The sequence below is a fragment of the Ascaphus truei genome, chromosome 6, assembly GCF_040206685.1.
Source record: "Ascaphus truei isolate aAscTru1 chromosome 6, aAscTru1.hap1, whole genome shotgun sequence".
In the NCBI taxonomy this organism is placed as follows: domain Eukaryota; kingdom Metazoa; phylum Chordata; class Amphibia; order Anura; family Ascaphidae; genus Ascaphus; species Ascaphus truei.
Window position 1 is genome coordinate 48,466,358 of NC_134488.1, and position 22,376 is coordinate 48,488,733.

General features: G+C 54.9%; 1 protein-coding gene across 7 annotated transcripts in view; it reads right to left on the reverse strand.

The window, feature by feature from the left end:
• Positions 1-574: 574 nt before the first annotated feature.
• Positions 575-22,376, reverse strand: part of HYOU1 (hypoxia up-regulated 1) — a 33,526-nt gene continuing 11,724 nt past the window's right edge. For 4 of the 7 annotated variants that reach the window (XM_075604200.1, XM_075604201.1, XM_075604203.1 and 1 more), the window contains exons 11-25: positions 21,403-21,485; positions 20,978-21,110; positions 20,503-20,690; positions 19,304-19,442; positions 18,240-18,300; positions 16,919-17,004; positions 13,383-13,535; positions 12,885-13,063; positions 12,259-12,346; positions 11,037-11,159; positions 10,707-10,840; positions 9,326-9,410; positions 8,921-9,170; positions 8,563-8,649; positions 575-2,011 (exon numbers count right to left, since the gene is read on the reverse strand). In XM_075604200.1, coding sequence (XP_075460315.1) covers positions 1,953-2,011; positions 8,563-8,649; positions 8,921-9,170; positions 9,326-9,410; positions 10,707-10,840; positions 11,037-11,159; positions 12,259-12,346; positions 12,885-13,063; positions 13,383-13,535; positions 16,919-17,004; positions 18,240-18,300; positions 19,304-19,442; positions 20,503-20,690; positions 20,978-21,110; positions 21,403-21,485 — 1,848 coding nt within the window. In that variant the 3' untranslated portion in view covers positions 575-1,952. Of the gene's footprint in view, positions 2,012-8,518; positions 8,650-8,920; positions 9,171-9,325; positions 9,411-10,706; positions 10,841-11,036; positions 11,160-12,258; positions 12,347-12,884; positions 13,064-13,382; positions 13,536-16,918; positions 17,005-18,239; positions 18,301-19,303; positions 19,443-20,502; positions 20,691-20,977; positions 21,111-21,402; positions 21,486-22,376 lie in introns of all 7 variants that reach the window. The other 3 variants (XR_012802158.1, XR_012802157.1, XM_075604204.1) reach the window with 3 other exon arrangements.

The following is a 22,376-nucleotide window of genomic DNA, read 5'->3' on the forward strand; positions in this document are numbered from 1 at the left end:
GGAGTTACAGGAGGTCGGGTTTGCAATGGAACATGTAAGTGATGGCTACTTTCTTTGCTGCCCGAGACCCCAGCGATGGTTTTCTGGCCACGCGGGAGCACGGAGACTAACCAGAGATTCTGCCTTTTCCCCCCAGGAATCTGATCACATAAGAGGCAGGTAAGACCATGTTTTACTCTGTGTTCCTGGCGGCATGACACCCCAGCTAGGCCATGTTTTAGGGACTCCCAGCTTGCCACACACACCCCCATATGTAACATTGTGATCATTATTCACAAATTGCGGCTCGGGGGTCCTGAGATAGCACTAACCCTGTGAACAGACCCCAGGACCACTATCCACGGGGACCCCAGTATTTTAACTCCCCATCTCCTTGGTGATCAATTTCTTTCAGTAAAACACTAAAAATGTATTTAGTTTTTTCCTTCACATATTTGTCTTGGACATGTTTAAGTCCAGACTTGGGAATGGTTTTAACCTGTGCACTGTTCTGCCCCTTGCGGGACAGGGAAAGCCTCACACACACACACACACTATCAGGACAGAGATTAATGTCCCTTACCAGAGGCCCAGGCATTATAGAAAACAGATTTATTTCAAAGGAGCCAAAGCATCCAGATATAACATTAAACCAAAGGCAACCGTTACTTCATTGTATACCTTGTGGGACCCGCATCTTCGGGCCCCGATATGGTGAGGCGGAGAATAACACACAGATAATAGTGCACTGACTCCCGTGCATGAGTGGTAGTTCATGCTTTGTTAACCCTGCGTTATCCTACTTCGCACCAGCCTGAATAGTGGTGAGAGTGTCCGGCGACATGTTTAGCCGGGAACAATTGCTTCACTTCCCAGCGTGAAAACAAATAAAATACAGCAGATAAACAAGGGAAAAAACTAATCTAACCCGGGATATATCCCAAGCAAACCAGAAATATCCATCTAACCCGGGATATATCCCAAGCAAAACAGAAATATCCATCTAACCCGGGATATATCCCAAGCAAAACAGAAATATCCATCTAACCCGGGATATATCCCAAGGAAACCAGAAATATCCATCTAACCCGGGATATATCCCAAGCAAAACAGAAATATCCATCTAACCCGGGATATATCCCAAGCAAAACAGAAATATCCATCTAACCTGGGATATATCCCAAGCAGGATAGAAATATCCATGTAACCCGGGATATATCCCAAGCAGGATAGAAATATCCATCTAACCCGGGATATATCCCAAGCAAACCAGAAATATCCATGTAACCCGGGATATATCCCAAGCAGGATAGAAATATCCATGTAACCCGGGATATATCCCAAGCAGGACAGAACTATCCATCTAACCCGGGATATATCCCAAGCAGGACAGAAATATACACGTATCTAACCGGGATATCCCAAGCAGGACAAAAATATACATGTATCTAACCCGGGATATCCCAAGCAGGACAGAAATATACATGTATCTAACCTGGGATATATCTAACCCGGGATATATCCCAGGCAGGACAGAAATATCCATCTAACCCGGAATATATCCCAAGCAGGACAGAAATATACATCTACCCAGGATAACCCAGACAGGACAGAAATATACATGTATCTAACCCGGGATATATCTAACCCGGGATATATCCCAGGCAGGACAGAAATATACATGTATCTAACCCGGGATATATCTAACCCGGGATATATCCCAGGCAGGACAGAAATATACATCTACCCAGGATAACCCAGACAGGACAGAAATATACATGTATCTAACCCGGGATATATCTAACCCGGGATATATCCCAGGCAGGACAGAAATATACAGCTCTATTGCATTTTGTTTTCCTTTGCAAAAACAGAAGGCGCTCAGTTGACATGAAACCTGTAAGGGCCATTACGAAAAAAGTAATGTTAATAAATATATATGTGCCAGCCCGGGGGCTGCGGGAGAGGGGGGGTTATAACTCTGTCTTCTGCTTCTCTTCTGCTGCATCCGGAGACTTCTGCACCAAGGGATCTAGGGGAGAGGGAACAAGAGAAAAAAGGTGAGGAGAGCAGCAGCAAGAGCAGGAGGAGGAGAGCAGCAGCAGCAAGAGCAGGAGGAGGAGAGCAGCAGCAGCAAGAGCAGGAGGAGGAGAGCAGCAGCAGCAAGAGCAGGAGGAGGAGAGCAGCAGCAGCAAGAGCAGGAGGAGGAGAGCAGCAGCAGCAAGAGCAGGAGGAGGAGAGCAGGAGAGCAGCAGGAGGAGAGCAGGAGAAGAGCAGGAGAGCAGCAGGAGGAGGTGGAGGAGAGCAGCAGGAGGAGGTGGAGGAGAGCAGCAGGAGGAGGTGGAGGAGAGCAGCAGGAGGAGGTGGAGGAGAGCAGCAGGAGGAGGTGGAGGAGAGCAGCAGGAGGAGGTGGAGAGCAACAGGAGGAGAGCAGAAGAGCAGCAGGAGGAGAGCAGAAGAGCAGCAGGAGGAGGAGGAAGACTATTTAATCTGGAAGGTCTGATTGGACGATCAACAGGTAACTCACTGGTCTTTAAAGGACGGAGTAAGAAAAAAATACCAGACTAACAAAAATATAACATAAATCGGTATCAAGTGCAGCAGTAAATTAAAATAATGTGCACTAGAATAGGAGAGTCCATGTAAAAAAATCCAAATGGGGGGGATACCGAGCAGAGCCCCCCGCCTGACGCCCACTGGGAGACAAACTGTGAAACCGTATCAGTGGACTCGGCGTACGTGTACTCTGCCCGGATACGGGAGTGCACCAGCACCCGGAACATGGCCACGATGTTTGTTGGGACCTCCCTCTCCAAACACTGCTTCCTGGTCTTATAAATGGCTAGCTCAGCCAATGCCAGGAGCAGGATGATGAGGAGATCCCTAGGCTTATTGTCCCGGGACACTGGGCACCCAAAAATAAAAAGGAGAGGGGGAAAAAGTGCAGCCAGAACTGCAGGAGAAGGTCCCTCAAGGTGGATAAGAGGGGCTGCAGTCTGGCGCAGCTAAAATAAATATGGTACACGGACTCCCGCTCGCCACAGAAGGGGCAGGCGGCGGGGGAGTCCGTGAAATAGGCTAAGTACTCTCCCGTGCTCAGTGCACCGTGGAGGACTCTCCAATTCAAATCCCCGGCGGGACAGGGAACCAACCCTGAATAGAGTTCCCTCCACCGGGGCCTCTCGCCCTCGTCTGCAGAAAGTACCCGCCTCCAGATGGTATCGGGGTGGGCGACAAGGGCGAGGTTGTGCACTGTATGGAGCACGAGAGAGTACAGGTCTTTCCTTGGTAAACCTGCTGAGGTTGGGGGCAAGAGGAGCCAGAGGGGGTTTCCGTGGCTTTGGTCCTACGCAAAGATCCGGAGAAATGGGGGTGATAGGATGTGCAGGGCTCTCCGGTCTGCAATACCCCCTCGATGAAGGTGCGCGAGTCGGGGTGGATGGCATCTTTAATCTCCTGGATCAGACGAGGGACGCGGGCAGTATGCAGATCCATACAGTGCGCGAGTACCTCTGCCCCTACCCAGTCCCGTTGTTCGTAGTCCAGGAGATCCCAGACTCTGGTCACCCGTGATTAATTGGCGGCAGATATAGGGTGAATCCAACATCCGAGCCCCGACTGCTGGATTAAAAAGCAGGGGCTCGGCGATGAAACCAACCCCCACCGCCGCCTGTCCTTTCTTGGTCGCGGAGACCTGGCTCCAGGCCCTTAGTAAGTCCCGGTAGTATACCGGCAGCACCGAGAAGTCTCTACCTAACTCCTCGGGTTTGATGATAAATAGTTGCCGGTCATACCCCATATTGCGCAGCTGGCGAAAGAAACTGGTCGCCAGCTGGCACCACTGCAGAGACGGATCTGCGAATAGGTATCTCTGCAGGTATTGGAGGCGGAAAGTGTATCTGGGAGTGGACACACATCACTCCCTGTCCACCCTCTCCCAGAGGGAGGCACGCAACACCCGCAGAGACCCAATGCTTCCCCATCCAGAGAAAGTCCAGCAACTTCCTCTGGATCTTGCTGACAAATTCAGGGGTTGGACCCATGGCTATCAGCCGGTGCCACCGCTGACTGGCAACCAGCTGGTTGATCACAAGAGTCCTTCCCCTGAGGGAAAGCATTTGACAGATACGCCCACGACCCCAGACGAGCGATGACTCTCTTCAAGATCACTGAAGTTTTCTGGGGCTGGGTTCTCCGCAGCAGACAGGTAGACTCCCAGATACTTGAGTATCGCTCAATGAGACATTACGAAATGTGGGGGGCAAGGTGTTCACCTGTAGGGCACCTACCAAAAGGCCGGAGCACTTGGACCAGTTGATCCGAGCTGAAGAAGCCGTGGTGTAGACCTCTTGGCACGCTTGTGCCCGCTCCAGATCAACTAGGTCCTGGGCCGCGAGGAGCACATCATCAGCATAGGCTGACAGGACTACCCCCGCATGTCTGGCCCCGCAGAACCAGCCCGGTGAGCCACCTCCTCAGTAGGCAGAGGAAGGGCTCGATGGCCAGCGGGTACAGTTGCCCGGACAGGGGGCATCCTTGACGTACTCCCTGATCAAACGCCAAAAGGTGCCGTCAAGGACCAATTGTTCTTCACCAGACACTCTGCAGAGGCGTACAGCATCTGGAAAAGGCCCACCCCAAACGCCCGCAGGGTCTGTATGAGGTATCGGTGATCCACCCTGTCAAACGCCTTCTCCAGATCTAGGGACAGGAAGTTGAGTGAAAGACCAGTCCTCTGCGCATGGCGCAGCAGGTCCCGCACCAATAAAATGTCATCATGAATGCTCCGGCCCGGGATAGTATAGGACTGGTCGGGGTGAATCCCCTCTGCCAGCACGGACTTGAGCCTCAGCGAGATCGCTTTGGTTACGATCTTATAGTCCGTGCTGAGCTGCAAGAATGGTCGCCAGTTAGAAATCTGGCGGAGATCCCCCTTCTTCGGCAGCAGAGACAGTACTGCCCGCCGACACGAAAGGGGCATCTCACCGGTCTCCAGGGCTTCGGCCAGGACCTCGGTGAAATCGGGTCCCAGCATACCCCCAGAAAAACTGGAAGAACTCCACAGTCAGCCCATTTAGCCCTGGCGCTTTTCCGCGGGACATGAGATGGAGGGCTTGAGAGAGCTTGACCAGAGTCAATGGTAACTCAAGCCGCTCCCTTCCACCCTCGTTGGCTGTGGGAAGCCCTTCCCATAAGACCCTGCATGTGTTCGGCTGGATGGACTCCAGAGAGAAAAGGTCTACGTAGAACCTCCGGGCTCTGTCCCAGATGCTCTCCGGGTTCATCTGAGGGGAACCGTCCTCTGCCAGTAAGCAGGTGACATGTTTACGGGTTCCCCTCTTTCTCCAGCGCGTAGAAGAGGCGTGACCTATCTCCCGAAGGAACTGGAGGCGGGTTCGCACATACGCCCCCCCCCCCCCCCCGAGCTCTCCGATCTTCCAAGTCTCGGAGAGCGCACTTCCTCTCTACGTATGCAATCTGCAGGTATTGGTCCCCTGCCACAGACAGCCGCTCCTCGAGATCGAGCACCTCCCCCCCCCCCCAAGGGCCTCGATCTTAGCATCGCGCCGTCTGCTAGTACCTTTGGCGTGCTCCTGACAAACGAGGCGCAGGAGAACCTTGCCCACGTCCCACCACTGCTCTAATGTGGCAAAGTCCGACCTGCAACCTCTCCAGGCCGTCCAAAAGTCTCGGGCCGACATCGCGAACCCCTTGTCCTCCAACAACATATTGAAGTGCCATTAGACGTCCGAGGGCGCTGCTGGTAGTAGAGCCACCGTCACGGACGCACAATTGTGGTCCGCGAACGGCGCCAGCCTAATGGCACTGGACTGGGCTTGCGACAGGCTGTGGTTGGATATATACAGCTCGTCGATCCGGGACCAAGACATCCGTTCACCCATATACACCCTAACATGGGTGAACTCAGTGGATGCCCCGGGATGTTGTTCTCGCCAGACGTCTACCAAGGAGTTGCGGGCGATGATCTCCCGCAGGGTCGACGCAGAGTACGGGTGTGGCTCCGGACCAGAGCCTCGAGGGTGCAGTTGAAATCACCCCGAGCACCACGTACTCGTCCGCGTCGACTGTCTCCAGGTAATCAGACAGTCTGACAAAGAACTGCATTTTCTAGGGTCCGGTGGCAGGAGCATACACGTTCAAGAAATTGAAAGTGCAGTCCTCATGCCGGACCCCGAGATGCAACAGACGGCCTGGAACAGCAGCTTTGGCTAAAAGGACTCCGAGAACAGGGTCACCACCCCACTAGATGATGAAGTGAGGTGGCTGAAGAAGACCCTGCCTCGCCACTCTAGATGCCAGCTGGCTTCGGCCTCTGGAGTGGTATGGGTTTCTTGCAGGAAACTCACAGAATACCCTCCCTTCTGTAAAAAGGAGAGTACCTGGAACCTGCGAAACCCATCCCTACAGTCATTTGCATTAAGCGTACCGATGCTCAAAGCCATTGGTAGTCAGTAGTTTTCCTTGTGCTTCCCACAGGCGCTGAATCCTGAGTAGCCATGTGGGCTCGCAACAAGGGGTAAAACATGGTCAAGGGTCCCGGAGTTTTTGGCCCTATGGTTGGCCCTCATATATTCCATGAAAGAGTGGAGAATGAGTGAGGCATCCTTCCACCACTCGAGGGCCAACTGCACCTTCATGCTTCTCTGCCCGTAGAGGGTACTTTCCAGGAACTCAGCTAGTTCCTGGGCAGGGATAACGGTGGTCAAGCAGTCCACCGACTCCACGGTGTCAGAGGAATACTTCTCACTGAGCCCCAACTCCCAGGGCTCCTCTTGGCTGATGATCTCAAAACTCCCACCCTTCCCTGCGGGAGTTGATTTCCTCAGCCTTAGAATGGGCCCCCCCTTTGGTGTTTTCACGGGGGTCCACTGTACCCTCTACGTTTGAACCTGGGTTGGAAAGTTCAGGGGCAGCTGGTGGTGGTTGGGTGGAGGCAGTGGGCCCCCCCGAGTGACCTTTGGGGCTACAGAGGCACGCAGTGCCTTCACCGCCACCTGGGCAGATGAGATATCGCAGGGGCCTGCAGTAACCGCGAGAGGGTTCTCCTCGGCGAGCACCCCATGGGAAGGGTCCAGCCCAGCAGGCGCCTCTTGCAGAGAGCCCAACGGAGACTCCCCACAGAGACGGCCCTTTCAGACGCCTCCACGATGTAATTTGAAGTACTCGCCACAACACCCCCACTCAAACCTGCCTCCCCTGCTCCACCCCCACACCCCCCTTAATCCCACTCCCAGAGTAATTCATGGGGGTCATCCCAAGTTCAACCCCCTCCTCCGGTGACATGAGCTGGAGCATTGCCCCAGGTGTGCCACCCGAAGGTGGCACAGCCAGAGGGGGATCCTGGCTGACCCCCAAGTCCCTGAAGACAGCTGGATCCGGTGTGGTAGATCCACTGAAACACAAGTCCCCGGGGACTACCTTCCAATTGAGAGGGGTATTGGAAGGAACCCAACGTCTATCTCCAGGGGCAGGGCCTCATGCTGTATAGCACTCTGGCCTTCCACCCCTGAATCGTTGGGTACCTCCCTTTCCCTTCTCACTTCCTCCAGATCCCATGAGCCTACAGGCTCACCCCCTTGGGGACCTGAAGTGGGGTCCGGCCCACACTGGCTGATCTTAAACAGTGGCCTGGACCAGACCACTCTGTGCGGAACTTATCCTTTGTTCCGCTTAGGAGTCTTTAGAGGGTGAACGTAGTAAGGTTCACCCTTCTCGTCCTTAGCCACCCTCTTGTTGGTTTTAAACTTCTTCCTGGGGATTGATACCCCATGAGAGGGTGATGTTGTCTCCCCAGCAGGTGTTTCCCCCTGCTCCCCCGCACGGTGCTTACATTCGGAGTAGGGTGTGCTCGGGGGTGGCAACAACAAAGGGTGGCTGTACCAGGGCGGCCTTTTTCCTCTCCCTTTGGTCTTAAGGGACAGGTCCAGAAGTCGCTGTCTGAGTAGGGGCAGCGACCTCTCTTGCAGCCCTACGGGGGACCTGAGCCCTCAAAGGGCCCCACAGTGGTGGGCACAGCAGTACAGAGTGTTTTGGCAGAGGGAGGAGCGGGTGCAGGAGCTGGGGTAGATGTTTTGTTCGCTTTGGGACAGCTCCTGCGAGCGTGCCCCAGCTTCTTGCACAAATAGCAGCTAACCTCCTCCGTGCCATAATACACCGTGTACATGATGCCTTCGTAGAGCACCCCAAAGGACCCCTCCACAGACTGTGTTCCCTGGCAGCAGCAGTTGTACCTGCCGCCTGAAGGAGAGCACGTGCCTCAGCGCCCTATCCCTGCAGCCCAATGGTATTTTTGTAATGGGAGACTTAATGTCTACCAGGGCCTGCAGGTGGGGGCGCCTGAGGCAGGCTGGGAGGAAGGGGGGCACATTAGAAAGAATGATCCTAGAGGCGAGCGAGGAGGAGAGCGAGGAGGCGAGCGAAGAGGCGAGGAGAGAGAGAAAATGGAGATGGTTATAGGGAGAGCTGAGACAGCCCACATTCTGGATTTAGACCCCCTGGGCGTCTGTTCCAAACTTACATCCTGAACAGAGCCTTAAAACTCCTGTGCGTGCCCCGGATTACCTGGTTCCACCTCTCCCAGCTCCGGGATCTCGCCCTGCGCTTCCTCTGCCGGGGGATCCTTCAAAGGCTCTGCATCATCAGGTTTATCTGCGGAGGTGGGAACGGGCATAGATCTCTTTAATGCGATTCGTCAATGCGGGGTGGGGGAGGGATGTGTGGGGGAGGGATGTGTGGGGGAGGGATGTGTGGGGGAGGGATGTGTGGGGGAGGGATGTGTGGGGGAGGGATGTGTGGACCCACGGCTGATACCACCCAGACCCATGGCTGATGCCACACAGACCCACGGCTGATGCCACACAGAGGACAATGAGGAGGGTGCAGAACCCAGAGGCTGCCAGTGATGTGAGTGTCCGCTCACCTCCCACACTTTCCTCACTTAGGGGAGGGATGACCTTCTCGCCGCTGTCCGTGGAGTTCTTCTCGGCCTCAGTCTTCGTGGAGTTGCTCTTCTTCTTGGGTTTGGGTTTGGAGAACTTGGCCTTGTTGAGCAGGTACTGCACCTCCCGGTCAAGAGCGGACAACTTCTGCTCAATATCCTTGGAGAGGAGGGCCGGCTTCTCTGTGGGGGGCAGCTTAGCCTGTTCCGCCAGGGTCTCGTTCTTCCATGTCTGGGGTGGGGAGACGTATACACATTTATCCAACTGTGTGTACTTGTATGTATGCATGTGTGCGCGCTTTATATATGTAAGGAAAGGAAGAACTGCTCTAGTGTGCGCGCATGCATGTAAATAATCGCCATCTCCCGGGAGCGGCTTCTCCTTACCCAGGAGTCGGAGATCAGCTTCTCCAGTGTGTTCAGCTCCACCTCTGTAAAGATCTGATCATCTTCTGGGATCATTCGAGCACTCCTATAATACACAAGAGAAACGTTAGTCTGAAAGCGAGAGAGCGAGAGCGCGAGAGGGAAAGCGAGAGCGCGAGAGGGAAAGCGAGAGCGCGAGAGGGAAAGCGAGAGCGCGAGAGGGAAAGCGAGAGCGCGAGAGGGAAAGCGGGAAAGCGAGAGGGAAAGCGAGCGCACGAGAGGGAAAGCGAGAGAGCGAGAGCACGAGAGGGAAAGCGAGAGCGCGAGAGCGAAAGCGAGAGAGCGAGAGGGAAAGCGAGAGCGCGAGAGGGAAAGCGAGAGCGCGAGCGGGAGAGCACGCGAGAGAGAGGGAGAGCATGCGAGAGAGAGGGAGAGCACGCGAGAGAGGGAGAGAGGGAAAGCGCGCGAGAGAGAGAGGGAAAGCGCGCGAGAGAGAGAGAGGGAAAGCGCGCGCGAGAGAGAGAGAGGGAAAGCGCGCGCGAGAGAGAGAGAGGGAAAGCGCGCGCGAGAGAGAGAGAGGGAAAGCGCGCGCAAGAGAGAGAGAGGGAAAGCGCGCGCGAGAGAGAGAGAGGGAAAGCGCGCGCGAGAGAGAGAGAGGGAAAGCGCGCGCGAGAGAGAGAGAGGGAAAGCGCGCGCGAGAGAGAGAGAGGGAAAGCGCGCGAGAGAGAGAGGGAAAACGCGCAAGAGAGAGAGAGAGGGAAAGCGCGCAAGAGAGAGAGAGAGGGAAAGCGCGCAAGAGAGAGAGAGGGAAAGCGCGCGAGAGAGAGGGAAAGCGCGCGAGAGAGAGAGAGGGAAAGCGCGCGAGAGAGAGAGAGGGAAAGCGCGAGCGAGAGAGAGAGGGAAAGCGCGCGAGAGAGAGAGAGGGAAAGCGCGCGAGAGAGAGAGAGGGAAAGCGCGCGCGAGAGAGAGAGGGAAAGCGCGCGCGAGAGAGAGAGGGAAAGCGCGCGCGAGAGAGAGAGGGAAAGCGCGCGCGAGAGAGAGAGGGAAAGCGCGCGCGAGAGAGAGAGGGAAAGCGCGCGAGAGAGAGAGAGGGAAAGCGCGAGAGAGAGAGAGAGAGGGAAAGCGCGAGAGAGAGAGAGAGAGAGGGAAAGCGCGAGAGAGAGAGGGAAAGCACGCGCGAGAGAGAGAGGGAAAGCGCGCGAGAGAGGGAAAGCGCGCGCGAGAGAGAGCACTCGAGAGAGAGAGTGCAACAACAGCGCTCAGCGTAAGAGGTTCTTAGCCATAGAGCCAGAGCCGTGCTCACAGCCAGAGCGTTGTTTTAAAGTGGAGTACAATGCTTCCCCCTCTTATTCTCGTTCACAATGGAGCCCCCAGCCCACCCCATTCCCCCAGCAGATCTTACTTTAGGAAGATGCTGGAGTGATTGAGCAGACTGTCCAAGGCCGCCAGCCTGTCAGGCCACTTCCTCCTCTCCTCCACCTTGAAGAAGAGAGCCTTGCAGAGTTTCCGGAGCTCCGACAGCTTCTCTTTCAGCTCCTGGCGCACACACAACAAACAAGATCAAACCCCCTCAATGCCAGGGAGCAGCCATGAGCAATACAGCTAGTTAGAAAAGGGGAAGGGCGGCGGAAAGGGGAGCGAAAAGGGGAAGGGCGGCGGAAAGGGGAGCGAAAAGGGGAAGGGCGGCGGAAAGGGCGCGGGGTCTGTCCAGGATGCTCCACTGAGCACCTACCTTGGTGGTGGCTGCGTATCCCTCGTCTTCCAGCCAGCTGGAGGCCTGGCTGAGCTTGCTGGCGATCTCGCCCCTCTGCTCCTGCGTGGAGACCTTACGAAACTCTCCCTGTTCAAGCTTGTCCTGCGGGGTAGAATGAGACAAGGAGTCACAGGCCAGACTGCCGGGCTCCTTCACCTGCCTCAGGAAGCGGTGCTGGGGCTGCCACTCGCACCCCTCCGTTATTTCCCCTCCCCCTGCTGCTCAGCCCGTCACACCACAGGGACAATCCCCCGCAGCAGCAGGAGGACAAGCTGCTGTGTTTAGCAGAAAGATTCAGGCCCAGATTTACCAACACATTGGCCTGCTGCCATAACGGACCTTCCGGCGCTGGGGGGCACAGCCTGGTTTGAATGGGTTTAAAGGGCGGTCCTTCCAGCTCTTCTTGTAAAAAGATTAGTCACTTTCTATTTCTCTGTTAGATTGTAATCTTATCTGTTAATTATCCTTCCCCATTCGCTCTCCAAACTAATTATGCTGCCATCATTAACCAGTAAAACAAAGAGAAGTGTGGACCAACCATCTCCATGCATGTGCGTTACAGCAGTCTTCAAACAGTCTTATCGACAAAGATTAAACACCGTAAACACCCATCTGGGCTTTTGGTTACAAGGGCCACATTATTATTTCTGTTCACAAATGGAGTTACCCACCAACATGTAACCTATAGACCACGTCACTGCCATTAGTACACTTTGCCCCTAGGAGGGACTGACCCCTTAACCATGTCACTGCCATTAGTACACTTTCCCCTAGGAGGGACTGACCCCTTAACCACGTCACTGCCATTAGTACACTTTCCCCTAGGAGGGTCTGACCCCTTAACCCTGTCACTGCCATTAGTACACTTTGCCCCTAGGAGAGACTGACCCCTTAACCCTGTCACTGCCGTTAGTACACTTTGCCCCTAGGAGGGACTGACCCCTTAACCATGTCACTGCCATTAGTACACTTTGCCCCTAGGAGAGACTGACCCCTTAACCCCGTCACTGCCATTAGTGCACTTTGCCCCTAGGAGAGACTGACCCCTTAACCATGTCACTGCCATTAGTACACTTTGCCCCTAGGAGGGACTGACCCCTTAACCCTGTCACTGCCATTAGTGCACTTTCCCCTGGGAGGTACTGAGCCCGAACCTCCAGGAGTGCACAGTAACAGAGCAGAGCACTCTCCGTGTCCGTACCTGTGTCTCAAAGATAAAAGCCTCCAGACTGTTGGCCGCCTTCTCCCGCTCATGCTTTGCCATGTCTCTCTCGGTCAGATCTTGGAGCCTGCAGCAGGACACAGAGAGGGGGAGATACTCTCCTCTTTCAGCGACACGAGTCCCGTTTGTGCAGCACGGAAACACCGATAAGAAACACGTAGCCCCACAAACACCCACTTTCCCATCCCTTGTGAACCCTTATTAGTACCCCAGATCTCATTCGTATGTAGGATAGCCACGTCCATCCCAAGCATGTGTAAATTCCCTTACTATATTAGCCAATACCGCCTCTGCTGGGAGACTGTTCCATGCATCCACCACCCTTTCTGGGAAGTACTTCTTCACAATCATAACCTCTTGTTGAAATCAAATCACTGGACACTCTCCCGGTACTTTCCGCAAGAGCCAGTGTGGATCATTAAGGGACATTATTAGCGCTGGTTAAAGTCGGGATGTAATTAGTGATACGAGCTGATCTCTCCGCGTAATTCTGCACAGGAGGGGGGGGGGGGGGGGGCAGTGCACGGCTATTGCCCGAGGTGGTGAGAGCAGCAGTGGGTCGGTACCGGTGCCACCACTCCGAGCTCCCCTCCCCCTGCACTCACATCTTAGTAGACCTCTTGATCTCTTCCTCCAGGAAGTCCGGCACATCATTCAAGGTCTGCGTCGCTCCGATCTCGTCCACCAGCTTCTGCTTCTTGGGGGCCGCGGGTTTCCTGGGCTCTTCCTCGGGGGGGTTTGCGGAGTCTCCCTCTTTCCCAGCCCCGTCCTTCTCTTTGGGGTCCTGCCAGAATCATGTGCCGGGAAAAATTACTCCATTATATTTAGAAGCAAGGGCGGCCGCCACCGCCACGCGCCGAACCCCCCCCCAGCCGCCACCACGCACGCCCCTCCCCAGCTGCCGCCACACACCGCCCCCCCAGCTGACGCCACGCACCGTACACCCCAGCGGCCGCCACGCACTGCCCCCCCAAGCTGCCGCCACGCACTGCCCCCCCAAGCTGCCGCCACGCACCCCCCCCCCCACCAGCTGCCCCCACGCACCGCCCCCCCCCCCACGCACCGCCTGCCGCCACACACCGCCCCCCCGGCCGTTTGATTACCTGAGTTTCTGCTTTCTCGCCCTCCTCCTTGTTCTCTTCCTGCTTCTCAGGTTCCGTTTTTCTTGCCGTTTCCTTGTCTGGCTGCTCGCCTGCCGGCTCTCCCGGCGCCTGCTCTTCCTCCTTTGTGGCCTCTGTTGGTGCCTCCTCATCCTCCTGCGGAGAGATGGGAGTGATCACAAGTGACATATGACGTGCACACAGACAGCCATGCACTGGTTTCCCAGCACGGCCTCAGTGCATTGTACACACCCGGAGACAGGCGCACGCACACCCAGCACCCGCAGTGGCCCAGCGCGCCCACACACCCAGCACCCGCAGGGGCCCAGCGCGCCCACACCCAGCATCGGCAGAGGCCCAGCGCGCCCACACACCCAGCACCCACAGAGGCCCAGCGCGCCCAGACACCCAGCACCCGCAGAGGCCCAGCGCGCCCAGACACCCACAGAGACCCAGCGCGCCCACACCCAGCACCCGCAGAGGCCCAGCGCGCCCACACACCCGCAGAGGCCCAGCGCGCCCAGACACCCAGCACCCGCAGAGGCCCAGCGCGCCCACACACCCGCAAATGCCCAGCGCGCCCACACACCCAGCGTTCTAACTTATAGTGTCTGATATAGAATACATTAGGGGATTCATTCTCTCGCTTCCCCCTTCTGGCAGTAAAAGGGTAAAGTAAAGCCCCTTGGGAGAGGCGACTTCTGAGAATTACATGGTCCTCCGGACTTGTGTGGGCTCTTTAATAACCCAAAGAAAATGGAAGCAGGCACACGGTCTTCTGAAGATGCAATTTAATGTGCCACCAAAGGGTCCAACGTTTCGGCAAAAATTGCCTTTATCAAGGAGAGGGCTATATATGACTCTTTAATAACCCCCAATAAAAGACTTCTGGGCAAATGACTCCGTTTTTACTAGTAACACCCCCAGACACACGCACTTTGCCCGCTCCCCGCACAGTATTGGAGATTATTGCGACTCGCTGCAGGAATCTTTATTTATTATTTTTTCATGGACAAGCAGCTGCAGCTTCTCTGGCAGGAAGATTAAAGTGAATATGTAACTGAAACCGCAATCACCAAAATAAATGTCAGAAAAATGGAAATATATAGCTGGTGCTTAAAGGGTTAATGTATGATATTAACAGTGTTGATCAAAAAAGATTTGATCAGAAAGGTAACCCTCTATATAGCACTCTAAACCTATATAGTATTTAATTATGGACATAAAGGATTGTCCAACAATTAGTGCTGTCAGAATCACCGTAGAAGTCAAAAATAATAAAATTTTATTACGTCTTAATTGACTTTAAAAACACAGATGCAGTATTAAAAATCCCCATATAAACGTGGCTATAGTGGATATTGATACCAAATAAATATTGGAAATCAAGCTATATTTTACAATATCCAATCATCCAGACCTATAGGTATGTAGTATAAAAACTGCTGAGACGGCTTAGGTTTGTATCAGAGACCGCTACTCCTGTATAAGTGATACATTCACAAACTATGTTACAACAGGTGCTGTCTTGGATCCCTTTTAGCAACGGTGTAGCTAGCCTTTAATTGGCTTTGTATGTAAAGAGAGATCCAGCAATATGTCTTTATATAGGTAGTTGGAACATTGTATATACTCAGAATGTTATGTGATACAGATGTGTGCCCGTATAGTCATACACATTTAGCAGTGGAGTGCTTGAGAGCCCGAAAAAAATCTTAATTGCTGGCTATGTGTTTTAACCACTAACAGTATCTGTTTCCATTGCTATTGCAAAAGACACCGCCGTGATATACACACTACCGGGAATTAAATCCTCTATTCAGAACATCACATAGATTGTACTGTGTAATGATAAACAGGTAATGTCATAAGCCAACATAATAATAAACAGATGTACCCAGGGTCTGCAGCAGACAATTTTGAGTGCTGCAGATAATGAATCGTTTCTGGTATGTATCAAGCACTAGTAGTATATGTTGCCACTGTTTTTGCAAAAAATACAGACGTGATATGCACACTGCTGGAGTATAATATACCCCGTTGACCTATTCTATCACACTGATTTTGCAGTTTTACAATGACCAGGTAATGGCATGAGCCGAAAAACATAAGCCACAAATGTACTCAGAGTCTGCAACAATATATATTAAGTTGCAGATTGTAGATGGGTCGCTGCACAATACAAGCCTGCTCATCTGCTGGTGTCCGGATGCTGTCACTGAGTGTGACGTCACCGCCGTGACGCACTACGTTCCCCGACGTACTGTACGTTTCACGTGTTACACACGCTTCATCGGGGGGAGGAGGGATTATCTCCCCCTGATGAAGCGTGTGTAACACGTGAAACGTACAGTACGTCGGGGAACATAGTGCGTCACGGCGGTGACGTCACACTCAGTGGCAGCATCCGGACACCAGCAGATGAGCAGGCTTGTATTGTGCAGCGACCCATCTACAATCTGCAACTTAATATATATTGTTGCAGACTCTGAGTACATTTGTGGCTTATGTTTTTCGGCTCATGCCATTACCTGGTCATTGTAAAACTGCAAAATCAGTGTGATAGAATAGGTCAACGGGGTATATTATACTCCAGCAGTGTGCATATCACGTCTGTATTTTTTGCAAAAACAGTGGCAACATATACTACTAGTGCTTGATACATACCAGAAACGATTCATTATCTGCAGCACTCAAAATTGTCTGCTGCAGACCCTGGGTACATCTGTTTATTATTATGTTGGCTTATGACATTACCTGTTTATCATTACACAGTACAATCTATGTGATGTTCTGAATAGAGGATTTAATTCCCGGTAGTGTGTATATCACGGCGGTGTCTTTTGCAATAGCAATGGAAACAGATACTGTTAGTGGTTAAAACACATAGCCAGCAATTAAGATTTTTTCGGGCTCTCAAGCACTCCACTGCTAAATGTGTATGACTATACGGGCACACATCTGTATCACATAACATTCTGAGTATATACAATGTTCCAACTACCTATATAAAGACATATTGCTGGATCTCTCTTTACATACAAAGCCAATTAAAGGCTAGCTACACCGTTGCTAAAAGGGATCCAAGACAGCACCTGTTGTAACATAGTTTGTGAATGTATCACTTATACAGGAGTAGCGGTCTCTGATACAAACCTAAGCCGTCTCAGCAGTTTTTATACTACATACCTATAGGTCTGGATGATTGGATATTGTAAAATATAGCTTGATTTCCAATATTTATTTGGTATCAATATCCACTATAGCCACGTTTATATGGGGATTTTTAATACTGCATCTGTGTTTTTAAAGTCAATTAAGACGTAATAAAATTTTATTATTTTTGACTTCTACGGTGATTCTGACAGCACTAATTGTTGGACAATCCTTTATGTCCATAATTAAATACTATATAGGTTTAGAGTGCTATATAGAGGGTTACCTTTCTGATCAAATCTTTTTTGATCAACACTGTTAATAGGAAGATTAAAGTGTAAGCTCTGCCGGTTCTGCAGGCACTGAAGTAACGAGTATCTCACCTGGACGGAGGAGTCTGTCGCGTTGTCTTTGGCATCCGACGTGGAAGTCCCACCTCCGAACAGGCTGGAGATCGTGTTACCCAGTTCTGTGCATGAGGAAAGACGGGCACACAGGCTATTTAGGGGGGAGCAGGATATCGGGGGGTGGGGAAGGGCTATCGGGGCTTTCAACTGCAGTTTAACCAATAAGCCCCAGAGTGACCAATCTCCTCCAGTGAGACCTCCTGGCGTCACTTAACCGTTTCATTTACGTCCTTATAAATCTATCGCTGCTAATAGCAAAGATTAGTCTGCTTTCAATCTCAACCGCTTCAGTGTACATCTGTGTCGCCCCAAAGGCGGACAGCCAAAGGGTGTGAGCCGTTTGTTGATGTCTGGTGATGTTAAAGCTTCTCTATTTCAATCTGAAACTCACCCCACCCTTTATGCCATGGACCCAATTTTCCAACACCATCTGCCCATGAAATGTCTGTGAAGTAATAATAATAATAGCATGTTCTTGTACAGCGCTGCTAGTTTTACGTAGCGCTTTACAGAGACATTTTGCCGGCACAGGTCCCTGCCCCGTTGATCTTACAATCTAGGTTTTGTGCCTGAGGCACAGGGAGATAAAGTGACTTGCCCAAGGTCACAAGGAGCCGACACCGGGAATTGAACCAGGCTCCCCTGCTTCACACTCAGTGCCGGTCAGTGTCTTTACTCACTGAGCCGCTCCTTCTCCCAGAAGTGACTGTATAACCCTGTTCTTTTAATGTAACCGTGTATTGTTATCATAACTCTGTGCCCAGCACATACTCTCAATGTATTACTTCCTGGTAACATTTTATAAATAAATATATTTTTCTGTGAATTAGAAGTTGCGGTGGGAAGTTGCGGTGGGAAGTTGCGGTGGGAAGTTGCGGTGGGAAGTTGCGGTGGGAAGTTGCGGTGGGAAGTTGCGGTGGGAAGTTGCGGTGGGAAGTTGCGGTGGGAAGTTGCGGTGGGAAGTTGCGGTGGGAAGTTGCGGTGGGAAGTTGCGGTGGGAAGTTGCGGTGGGAAGTTGCAGTGGGAAGTTGCAGTGGGAAGTTGCAGTGGGAAGTTGCAGTGGGAAGTTGCATTTCCCCAGTGCCCATGAATAGGAGCGTTTGCCAATTAAGTGTGTCTCGCCCCCCCCCCCCCTTTCCCCATCAGTGCCAGATATGTGGGGAGAGGGTCTCTGCCTGTGTAAACTCGTGTTGCATGCACAGTGACAGACAGAAGGGATCTCCCCTCTCCCTGGGTTTACACACAGACTTTGGGGACCCCCCGGTTTAGCAGAGGTTGGGGCGACCCGGCTACTTACTGGTCAATGTGGATTCCTGTTCCGGCTTCTCCTCCATGACCGTCTCGAACACCGCTTCCACCTGAAGTGGGAGAATCGCAGCAGGGTTAGAGGGCGCAGAGCTGCACTACGGGAGGGCAAGGTGGCGCGAGGAGGAGGTGGGGAGGAGGAAGAGGAGGGGGGGAGGGAGAGGAGAAGGGGGGGAGGAAGAGGAGGGGGAGAAGATGGGGAGGAAGAGGAGGAGGAGAAGATGGGGAGGAAGAGGAGGAGAAGATGGGGAGGAAGAGAAGATGGGGAGGAGAAGATGGAGAAGATGGGGAGGAGGAGAAGGAGAAGATGGGGAGGAAGAGAAGATGGGGAGGAGGAGAAGGAGAAGATGGGGAGGAAGAGAAGATGGGAGGGAGGAGAAGATGGGAGGGAGGAGAAGATGGGAGGGAGGAGAAGATGGGAGGGAGGAGATGGGAGGGAGGAGAAGATGGGAGGGAGGAGATGGGAGGGAGGGAGAAGATGGGAGGGAGGAGAAGATGGGAGGATGTAGGGGATCTCACTCACCAATATGGTGATGACAGGAATTAAGTCAGTATGTGACAGTTTGTGTACTTTGCCGCCGCGTTACTTTGGCCGCTTAGGCTGGAGCCCCTTGTGCTCAGCCTTCACTATGCAGAGGCTGGGAAGTGACCCGCGTGAAGCGGTGCTTTCCCTGGCCATGGTGGATGGGCCGCGGGGGGGGGGGGGGTGGGTTCGACCTCATTGGGCGAATCGCTCACGTAACCGGCCTGTCGCGCCAAGAAATCAGTTTCAACTGATTTCTTGCGCAACGCGCGCCCCCTCCCACTTCCGCCCGCACGCCGCATGGACGCGATCACTGCCTTAAGGCAGCCTGATCGCTCAGAGTGGCCCCAGCCTTACTCTGCATGAAGTGATCCTAAAATCTCCCTTATGGAGGCTCACACCCCAGAGGTGGCTGCACACACCTCCAACTGTAAAGCGCAGGGAGATTAAAAGGTACGACACCGACATACAGGTAATAATGCTGCGTCCCGATGCCACTAATCCCCCCCAGGTGTGCGAGAAGCCCCCCGTACCCGGTCCAGGCTGAGCAGGCCGCTCTCGTCCATGTTGAAGTGAGCCTTGATCCCTTTAGACTCGTAGTCGGACCTCTTCTGGAAACTTTCCCCGACCCCGTTCAGCTTCACCGTGGTGAGGTTCAGAGAGCCAAAAACCCTGCGCATGGAAGGGGGGGGGGGCGGAGGGGGGAGACATGGAGGGAGGGAGGGGGGGGGGCGGAGGAGAGAGGGGGGGGAAGAGACACGGAGGGGGATGGGGGGGAGAGAGACACGGAGGGGGATGGGGGGAGAGAGACACGGAGGGGGATGGGGGGGGAGAGAGACACGGAGGGGGATGAGGGGGGAGAGAGACACGGAGGGGGATGGGGGGGAGAGAGACACGGAGGGGTATGGGGGGGGAGAGAGACACGGAGGGGTATGGGGGGGGAGAGAGACACGGAGGGGGATGGGGGGGAGAGAGACACGGAGGGGGATGGGGGGGAGAGAGACACGGAGGGGTATGGGGGGGGAGAGAGACACGGAGGGGTATGGGGGGGGAGAGAGACACGGAGGGGGATGGGGGGGAGAGAGACACGGAGGGGGATGGGGGGGAGAGAGACACGGAGGGGGATGGGGGGGGAGAGAGACACGGAGGGGGATGGGGGGGAGAGAGACACGGAGGGGGATGGGGGGGAGAGAGACACGGAGGGGTATGGGGGGGAGAGAGACACGGAGGGGGATGGGGGGGAGAGAGACACGGAGGGGGATGGGGGGGAGAGAGACACGGAGGGGGATGGGGGGGAGAGAGACACGGAGGGGGATGGGGGGGAGAGAGACACGGAGGGGGATGGGGGGGAGAGAGACACGGAGGGGGATGGGGGGGAGAGAGACACGGAGGGGGATGGGGGGGAGAGAGACACGGAGGGGGATGGGGGGGAGAGGGACACGGAGGGGGATGGGGGGGAGAGGGACACGGAGGGGGATGGGGGGGAGAGAGACACGGAGGGGGATGGGGGGGAGAGAGACACGGAGGGGGATGGGGGGGAGAGAGACACGGAGGGGGATGGGGGGGAGAGAGACACGGAGGGGGATGGGGGGGAGAGAGACACGGAGGGGGATGGGGGGGAGAGAGACATGGAGGTGGGTGGGGGAAGGGAGGTACGGGGCAGCATTATAGTGATACTATAGCAGGTATTGCCCCCCCAGCCACGCCCCCCCAGCCCCGCGGGGAGACTCACTGCAGATCCTCAGGGCCCAGGAAGCCCAGGTCTCCGTAGTTGATGTTGAACTGAAAGTCATCGGTGTATCGGTTGAAGGTGATGACCTTGCGCTGGGGGTACGGTGCCAACCGCTGGAACAGGATGCGCTTGTTGTGCTTCAGGCTCTTGCTTTGATCCTCTTCCTCCACCTCACGGGTGAACTCCACCTGTCCGGGGTCAGAGATTGAGATATAGAGAGAGATATAGAGAGAGAGAGATATAGAGAGAGATAGAGAGATAGACGCGGGGTCAGAGAGAGAGAGAGAGAGAGAGGCGCGGGGTCAGAGAGAGAGAGGGGGGGCGCAGGGTCAGAGAGAGAGAGGGGGGCGCAGGGTCAGAGAGAGAGAGAGGAGGGCGCGGGGTCAGAGAGAGAGAGAGAGAGGGGGGCGCAGGGTCAGAGGTCTCTGGGGGGGGGGAGGGGGGATCTCACCTGTATGGGGGGGGGGTGTCTCACCTGTATGGGGAAGATGGCCGCGTCCCTGACTATGAACGGCTTCACTTTGAAGGCCTTGCTGAGAGCGGCCGCCTGATACACGGCTCCCATCGCCGCAGCCTCGTCCGCATTAATGTTCTTACCCAGTTCCTCCCTGCAAGGGGGGGGGGGAGGGAGAGGAGGGGTGAGAGCCACATGGGGGAGGGGTGTAAGCCACCCAGCAGGGGAGGGGGGGAGAGACAGGCGGGGGGGGGGAATGAAGGGGGAGAGGTGGTGGGGGAGACAGGCAGGGGGGGAAGGCGGGAGAGACAGGTGGGGGGGAGGGAGGGGAGAGGTGGGGGAGGAAGGGGGGTGAGACAGACAGGGGGGGGGTGTGACAGAGGGAGGAGGTATCAAACGGCGCCCCCTCCCAGGACCGCACACAGCCCATGCCGCGCTCAACTTACTTCCCAACCTCCTTCAGCAGAAATTCCTGCACTTTGGGGACGCGCGTGGCTCCCCCCACAAGGATCACCTGATCAATCTCGTCCTATGGGAAGAGGGTTTAGATCAGTGTCTAGCAATAAGAAAATTCCCATAACAATATATAAAAACGGAGCGTGACGAGGAGCGGGGCTGGCGGCGTGCGAAACAAGAGGAGCGGGGCTGGCGGCGTGCGAAACAAGAGGAGCGGGGCTGGCGGCGTGCGAAACAAGAGGAGCGGGGCGGGCAACGAGAGGTGGGGGGGACGGTGCGTGGAACACGAGCAGCGGGGCTTGTGGCGTACGGAGCAAGAGGAGCGGGGCGGGCAACGACAGGTGCGGGCAGCGCGCAGAACTCGAGGAGCGCGGCTGGTGGCGTGCGGAAAGGGAGGCAGGCAACGACAGGTGCGGGCAGCGCGCAGAACAAGAGGAACGGAGCTGGCGGCGTGCGGAATAAGAGGAGCGGGCCGGGCAACAAGGGGTATGGGCGGCATGCAGAACGCGAGGCTGACAACTAGAGGTGTGGGCAGCGTGTAGAACGTGAGGAGTTGGGCTGGCGGGGTGTGGAACGCGAGGAGGGGGGCAGGCAATGAGGTGTGGGTGGCGGGCGGAACGCAAGGAGATGGGCTGGCGGCGTGCGTAATGCGAGGACGGGGGCAGGCAACGAGGTGTGGGTGGCGGGCGGAACACAAGGAGATGGGCAGGCGGCGTGCGTAATGCGAGGAGGGGGCAGGCAACGAGGTGTGGGTGGCGGGCGGAACACAAGGAGATGGGCAGGCGGCGTGCGTAATGCGAGGAGGGGGCAGGCAACGAGGTGTGGGTGGCGGGCGGAACACAAGGAGATGGGCTGGCGGCGTGCGTAATGCTAGGACGGGGCAGGCAACGAGGTGTGGGTGGCGGGCGGAACACAAGGAGATGGGCTGGCGGCGTGCGTAGTGCGAGGAGGGGGCAGGCAACGA